General features: G+C 33.4%; 2 protein-coding genes and 1 long non-coding RNA gene across 4 annotated transcripts; 2 read left to right on the plus strand and 1 right to left on the minus strand.

The window, feature by feature from the left end:
- Positions 1-729: 729 nt before the first annotated feature.
- Positions 730-2,745, plus strand: LOC104715279 (uncharacterized). The gene is given in 2 exon segments (XM_087465588.1): positions 730-2,382; positions 2,458-2,745. Coding segments are annotated over 2 exon segments (1,941 nt in total).
- Positions 2,746-4,083: 1,338 nt separating this feature from the next.
- On the minus strand, positions 4,084-5,148 carry LOC109126544 (uncharacterized). Of its 2 annotated transcripts, none has more exons than XR_015567138.1 (2): positions 4,749-5,148; positions 4,084-4,546 (listed from the first exon to the last, which is right to left on the minus strand). It is a non-coding gene; the product is annotated as an uncharacterized LOC109126544 (long non-coding RNA). The 2 variants fall into 2 exon arrangements; XR_002033452.2 differs by having other exon boundaries at positions 4,084-4,473; positions 4,749-5,062.
- Positions 5,149-7,818: 2,670 nt separating this feature from the next.
- On the plus strand, positions 7,819-8,117 carry LOC109126605 (uncharacterized). Its single transcript, XM_019230303.2, has one exon. It carries the CDS (start codon positions 7,838-7,840, stop codon positions 8,039-8,041), a length of 204 nt encoding a protein of 67 aa, XP_019085848.1. The 5' UTR covers positions 7,819-7,837; the 3' UTR covers positions 8,042-8,117.
- The last annotated feature ends 71 nt before the right edge of the window (positions 8,118-8,188 follow it).

Raw genomic sequence — 8,188 nt, forward strand, 5'->3', positions numbered from 1 at the left:
GATTTTAAAATCATCAGTTCAATAACAAGTGATTTTAATTGATTTTAAAGTAGATTTTTAAATCATCAGTTCAATAACAGTGGATTTTAATAGACTTTTTAAAATTCATGATTGAATAACATATAATTTGTAAATTTCACACAAATCACTTAAAATGTCAAGTTGAATACACCCCTTAGTGTCCGGTCAATACTATCGAAAAAAATCACACTGTTTAAAAAAAAGTAAAATATTGATTTTTTCTAAGTGTCCGCTCAATACTAACGAAAAATTTACACTGTTGAAAAAAATCACACTGTCGAAAGAGAGTTCTTCATCGTCTTCTTCCCAGTCTGCTCTCAATCTCACTCTCTTCTTCAAATCTGCTCTCAATCTCACTCTCTTCTTTTGTTCTTCAAATCTTCTCTCAATCTCACTCTCTCTATCGTCAGCTCGCAATTTCCCCATTTGCTTCACAAAGATCTGAGATTCGGTGACTATTCGATTGGGTTAGATTTTATTAAGCGAATTAGGGTTTTTTTGTTTCGATTTGGTTTCTCGTTTATCAGATTAGGGTTTCTCAGATTTGTTTGATTTTGATTTTTTCAGTGTTGGGGAAATTTCCGGAAGTCAAGTTCAACAGAAGGAGAAGAAATTTTACAGGTAAGAAATTGTTTTCTGAGATTCGTTTTTTCTGTGTTGTGTTGTTGGATCTGTGGATTCGTTTTTCTGTGTTGTTGGATCTGTAGTATGGATAAGTCTTGGGTTTGGCTACCAAGGAATAGCCTTGAGTATGAGCAAGGAGCAACTTCTTTTGTCTATGCATCATCAGAGAGTTTGGGTAATCCTTCTGAAATGTTTTGTCCCTGCATTGATTGCCGGAATCTGTGCCGCCAACCAATAAACACTGTTTTGGAGCATTTAGTAGTTAGGGTAATGGATCAGAAGTACAAGAGGAATACTTGTTGGAGTAAGCATGGGGATATAAGGAACCTTAAGACAAATGTTGAGCCGAGTAGTGAATGTGAACCATATGAGCTTATTAGAACTGCCTTTTTTGATGGTGCAAACAATTCAGATTCTGGGAAGCATGATGGAGATGATACCAAGGATGCGGAAACCAGAGAAGAAGTTGATTTTAGGAAGAAGCTTAAGGAAGCTGAAATTCCACTCTACTCGAGATGTCTCAAATACAACAAGGTCTCTGCATTGATGGGCCTTTATCAGATAAAAGTGAAGAGTGGTTTGTCGGAGAACTACTTTGATCAGCTACTACGGATAGTTCATGATATGCTCCCTGGAGATAATGTGTTACCAACATCGACAGACGAGATCAAGAAATTCCTGAAAATGTTTGGTTTTGGCTATGATGTCATTCACGCATGCAAAAACGATTGTATCCTTTACCGGAAAGAGTATGAGCTAATTCATAGCTGTCCAAGGTGTAATGCTTCAAGATGGGAGGTGGATAAGCACACGGGTGAGGAGAAGAAGGGGATTCCAGCTAAGGTACTTAGGTATTTTCCAATCAAGGATAGATTCAAGCGGATGTTTAGATCAAAAAGGATGGCTGAGGATTTATGTTGGCATTTCAGCAATCGCAGTGAAGATGGTACAATGCGACATCCAGTTGACTCAATAGCTTGGGCTCAAGTGAATGAAAAATTGCCACAGTTTGCTGCTGAACCAAGAAACCTTAGACTAGGTCTTTCAACTGATGGAGTAAACCCCTTTGCGATGCAGAATACAAAGTATAGTACATGGCCGGTTTTGCTTGTTAACTACAACATGGGTCCAACATTGTGCATGAGGGAAGAGAACATTATGTTAACATTATTGATTCCTGGACCTACTGCACCAAGCAATAACATTGATGTTTATCTATCACCATTGATAGACGACTTAAAAGATTTATGGAGTGAAGGTATTGAGGTTTATGATTCATTCTTAAAGGAGAGTTTCACACTGAAAGCTTTGTTGTTGTGGAGTATTAGTGACTATCCAGCCTTAAGTACATTGGCTGGTTGTAAAGTCAAGGGAAATCAAGCTTGTAATGTATGTGGGAAGGATACACCTTTTAGGTGGTTGAAGTTCAGTCGAAAGCATGTGTACTTAAGCAATAGGAAGAGACTTAGACCTGGGCATCCTTACCGGCGCAGAAAAGGCTGGTTTGACAACACAGTAGAAGAAGGGACTGCAAATAGAATTCAGACTGGATATGAAATATTTGAGATACTTAAGGATTATAAAAATGATTTTGGGAAACCATTGGAGAAAAAAAGTAAAAGAAAAAGAGCATAGGTGTGTGAAGATAAGATGTTATCAGAGGATGAATATGAAGAAGACACTGATCAATGGAGATGGAAGAAACGGTCTATTCTTTTTTACTTACCTTATTGGAAGGTTTGTACTTGAAATCATTAATTCAATAAAGTATGCGAGTGAACATTTCTAAGTACTGTTTCTTTTTCATGTTAGGATTTGCCTGTCCGGCAGAACATCGATATCATGCATGTAGAGAAGAATGTTTCTGATGCTCTAGTGTCTATTTTGATGCAAAATGCAAAATCAAAGGATGGGGTTAAAGCACTCAAAGATTTGGAAGATATGGGGATTGGTAGCAACTTACACACACAGATGAGGGGGAAAAAATATACTTACCTCCAGCTGCTTATTGGTTGTCTAAAGAAGAGAAAAAGAGATTTTGTACAAGGTTGTCGAAGTTCAAAGGACCTGATGGCTATTGTGCGAATATCGACAATTTGAGGCTTCTAAACCTATTCACATCAACAAATAAAAAACTCTTAGGAGAAGCCACTTAAGCTAATCTAGAATTCACGTTTACCCTCTAAATTATTTAGAAGATTTCTATAAAAAAACCCCCAATAAGAACACAAAACGAATTCAAGTTTACCCTCTAAATTAATTAGAAGTTTTCTAAAAAAAAGCAATAAGAACACAAGAAGACAAATTTAAGTTTAAACCTAAACCCAAATGACTCCCACAAAACTACGATCTCTGTAGTTACGACAATGAGAAACCTCTTCGAATTCTTCCCACTTCTTCATAGTCAATTTCCCCACATAATTGCGCCTTCAAAATTAGGATAATACTCCAGTTTTTCCTTCCTCCTTAAATCATTCTCCTAAATGTCCCTTCCTTTTCACTTTTCTCTATCTCCTTCTGTCTCATGATTTGAACGAACCTCTCCTGCACAAGTGCTAGATGTCATAACATATCATCTCCCACATTTTGCTTGATTCTCATGTTCCGGCTATGCCAAAAAGTTATAACAATTGAAGTTACAATTACGTAAGAATCCTTTTTGGGGTCGTTTTGTTCATCACATGTGGTGGTTTCTATGTGCAATGAAATCAGCCATTTTGATGATTGTCAAATTTTAATTTGTATCCCTTCTTCCCCTTGTGTTAACCATAATTAGAATAACATTAGTTGTACAGATATGTAAAACAGATATAACAAGCATACATAAACAATGTACACATCACTAAAAATATAAGAATGGATGACCCGTAATAAACATATATAAATATATTTATATTCTACAATTATATATAATATACTGATTAAAAATTAAACAAATCCCGTGCAACGCACGGGTCTATCTCTAGTTTGATATAAAGAGTCGTTATAGATATTAAACTCACATTATTTTCTTTTAAAAGTATATTATCTTGGTATTAAGAGAATGATGCGCTTCCATTGGAAAAAGTTACTCTTTTTTTTTTATCGGACAAGCCTCTACAACTAATATTATTAATTACTAGGCTAATACCCGCGGGGTTGTTTTTAATTTATTTTTTAAATATTTTTATTATTTATGTTTTTGAAAAAAAAAATTTGTATGTTGTTTGTAATAAAAAAAATCATGAGTAAACATAGGTTTTTATGGTGTTTATTGATAATGTTTTAGAGGGGTATTCAACTTGTTTTTTTAAGGATTTTGTAAGATTTTAATATTTTAAAATTTTGTAAGATTTAGGAGATGTTTAGGAGATTTGATTGTGTTTTAGATTTATTTTTATTTTTTTCTTTTTAAAGAATGAAATTGATTCTATGAGATTTTTATTAGTAAACTTTGTGTGATTTTAAAATATTTTGCTATAGATTTTTATTAATCGCTTATTTGTGAAGAACTGTCTATAGACCAGAACAAAAAACACAAACAGAGTAATTAAGCTGCACGGCCACTGTTTTTCGTGTTCCCTTGTCTCGACTTCAGCGATGAAGATGATGATCATCATCCAAATCATCTCTCTCACGTTCCCTTTTCTCACTATGTTCTCTGCTACGGTCCCTATGATGATCTCTATGATGACGGTCTCATTCCCTATCCTTACTCTTCTCCCTATCTCTATCTCTACTTTTCTCCCTATCTCTGCTCTTCTCCCTTTCACGTTGACCATCACGATCTTTGTCTCTGTCTTTATCACGTCCATTCTCCTTGTCTTTCTCCTTGCTTCTTGAAGAATCCTTTTCAAGATCATGAGGCTCAAACCAATGCATATAAACTCAAATTCAACTCTTTACAAAGCTAAACCATCGCCTAAATTCAGAAAAATAACTTAAATCACAGTATCAAATCCAGATTTCAAGAAAACAAAAGAGGCAGACCATGAAATTTGTACCCAATTACAACATAAAAGAAGAGGAGTAAGACAAAAGAGGAGGACAATCTTGAACTATTATGACTACTCGTCCGAACAGAATCGAAAGAGAAGGATATGTAAAGGATCAAGTGTACATACTCGAGACTTGGAGTCTTCGTGACCATCCTCACCACCAAGGGACTGAAAAGGCGAACTCTTCAGAGCTATGTAGTCCTCGTTGTTGATTGCAGTGGAGACAGCGATTGGAAAATCGAGGATGATTTGATTGGAAAATCGAGAATGTCTACTTGTTGTCCATAAAAAGTGGAGAATTGCTTGAACTGAGCATCAGCGTTCTGTACTAAACGACTGTTCCTCTCAACATTGGAGACGAAGAAGAAGATAAGGAGCTTTTCTCGTTCTCTGGTTTTGGGTTATAACCAAATCCTTCAAAATTCTACCTTAAAGGGTATGATTTTGAGAGTAGTATTTTTCAACTAAAAAAGAAAAAAAAATCTCCTAGAATCATTCAAAGTAGCATTCTAAAAAAAGTTGTGATATTTTGAATAACAAGAGATTTAAAGTTGGTTTTATAAACTATTGATTGAATAACAAGAGATTCTGAATTATTTTAAATGATTTTATATAAATCTTAGTTGAATAACATAGGATTTCATGAGATTTTTAAAAATCCTCAATTGAATAACAAGAGATTTTAAGAATACTTTAAAATCCTTTAAAATGTTAACTTCAATGGAAAAAATGTCATTAAAATCATGAACTTTTAAATTTTGGCCATTTAAATTATGAACTTTATTGTAGGCCATTTAAAATATCAACTTTTGTTGATTAGCTTTTTTAAACATGAAGTTAAAAGACAGAACGTTAAATCCGATAATTGACCAACTAACAAACGTTATTGTTAAAATACACTAGAGTTTGAAGGATTGATTGCCTTTTTAATGTATTATAGTTTAAATGACATTAATTTGAAATTTCATGGTTTAAATGACATATATTTACAATTTTATGGTTTAAATGACATAGATTTACAAGTCCATAGTTTAAATGGCCTATATTTAAAAGTTGATAGTTTAAATGACATTTTTCGAATTAAAAATTCTATTTACGGAGTGATTAACGGCACAATAACGTCTGTTAGTTGGTCAATTATCGGATTTAACGTCATGTCTTTTTTGGCTTGGTCAACAAAACTTCATGGTTAAAAAAGCTAATCAACAAAAGTTGATGTTTTAAATGGCCTACAATGGTTTAGCTAATGAAATAATGAGAAGAGGTTAGAATTTGTGTTCCTTGGATTCACTCGGATCCTACGGTTTGAAAATACGCCATGTCAGCTATTTGAATTATCGCATTCCTATTAGCTCTCGTTTTATGTATATTTTTATCTCATTTTAATCTTTTTTTTTTTTAATTTAAAATGATTTAAAATACTATTATCAAATGGAAATGTGTTATAATAATGAGAATATGATCATAATATTTTTTTAACATAGATTTCAATTTATTAGCAATTTTTTTACAAATAAAACCATAAAACACAAGGTAGACTATTAATGAAAGAAGGCTTACAACTAAACAATTTTTATAATTAATTTGTATATTTGTAATATTATATTTATTCCTATTGTATGTTATTATAATTACAAAATAATTTTTTGTTTCATTTTATTTTGTTAATTTCTAAATAATAAAATGTGTCTTAATATTGAACATTAAACCCTAAAACCTATATCCTAAACCATGAAATTTTGAAACACATTTAACTATTTTTCAAATAATAAAGTAATATGTATCTTTGCAGAATCATGAACTTTTTAAAAAACATTTAAAACTTTTTACTTAAATTTTATTTACGAATTATGAACATATGAGGCATATATATATATATATATATATTATAATACATTAGTTTATTCCATTGTCACTTCTATTTTTTTTTTATATATGTCAACTGATAATACAAATTTTAAGGAACTTAATCATTACTTTATTAACCATACCTCTTCGAATTGCAGACGAACTTGTTGATAAGAGCATGTGCAACGGCGTGCACTTGAGCCGTCATTCTTTTTTTTTTTTTGTGATTTTAATTTAATTCAAAAAAGCCCAATATCGAAGAAACGATTCTTATTTTGGGACGTTTTTTCGTCCGTCGACTTCGACACGTGTTTTATTGTGATTGGCTGTAGAATTTGTCTAGGATTAAACGAAAACATTTTCCAGAGAAAAAATTACTTCGACTTTTTTCTTTTCTCTCGACGGAGACGACAAACCGATACACATCCTCGACGATTTCACGAAGCCAATCTGTTCTTCTCACCAGATGTTCTTGACGAATTACCGAAGCCGTTCTGTCGCATTCTTTGTGGAAGCCAAAAAGAAATCAGCTTTCTGTATCTCTGTCGGATTTTTCGAGTAATCTGCGAAAACATAAAGCATTAGGTTCGTTTCCATTTTAATTTTGTGATCCTTTTGACTCATTTGTTCAAAAGATCCAGTTTTTTTGCTTGATAGATTCTGCTCTGGTTTTATTTTTGGCATCTTGATCTGGGTTTGAGTTCTTCCATCAGTTGGGATTAAAAGATGCTAGCTTTGGATTTGTAGATGTAGAATTAGAGTCTGTAATGCTTTTATTTCTGCTTTAATTTTGATTTTGATTGTGGTTGATGATTAATTGGAAGCTAAAAAAGCATCTGATTTGAGCCGATTGTTATAAGCTTGTGAACAAATATGTTTAAACTGATGCACCTGGTGAGCAGCTGATTGAATTGTTCTATTCAGTCTCCATTATAATGCAAAAGAAGAGTTCTTTTTTTGCTGTAATGTTTTGCAATCTTCACACCATGATGTTACTCATCTTTGATTTTCTTGTGCTTAGAGCACTGTCACTTTTGTCTTGGCGTTGTAGTTCTTAGGATGAGCATTAACAATTGGAAGGGTCTTTCTATTCAATCGATTTTGATTTTTGCGTTTTCACTATATGAACAATATATGTCAATGTTCTACGATGGCCTCAGAGCTTCTGGAGTCTCAGTTCTGCTATGTTAAAAGGAGTAATTATAAGTGTTGTTATATACATGTTTCGGAGTTCTCTTTAGTTACTCATCCTGTGATTTGTATAGATTGAACAGTTAGCTAAGACTTTGCATACTTGGGGTCTGTTCTGTAACATGTGACAATTTTTACACTTTCTTGAATGTTGCAGGTTTAAGACTTTAAAAACAATGGCTGGATTTCCAGGTTTTAGTTACCTTGGTCCAAAAAGCAAGAACACGGTTGTAGCGGGAGGATTAACGGCTTTTGTTTTTGGGGTATACTTCTACACAATGAGGGCTGTTGGTGGCACGGACGAACTTCAGGTGGCTATTGACAAGTTCGAAGGCCAAAAACCAGTTGAGACTGACACCAAGGTTCCATCTAAAGTCTAATCCTCACCGGCTTGTTATGTCCAACCAAACTCGTTGTTGTTTATCTTTTGTCTTCAAAGTTCTTTACTTCACTCTCGTTCGTTAGATTGGTATCTGTTTTTGAGTCTCAGTCCAATCCCTAATACAGTGTTTTAAACAAGAGAATTC

This window comes from Camelina sativa, chromosome 9 (genome assembly GCF_030686135.1).
Source record: "Camelina sativa cultivar CO46 ecotype springtype chromosome 9, ASM3068613v1".
Taxonomy (NCBI): Eukaryota; Viridiplantae; Streptophyta; class Magnoliopsida; order Brassicales; family Brassicaceae; genus Camelina; species Camelina sativa.

Coding starts and splice junctions, on each gene's coding strand:
- LOC109126605 (XM_019230303.2), top strand. CDS start 7,838: ATGGCTGGATTTCCAGGTTTTAGTTACCTTGGTCCAAAAAGCAAGAAC.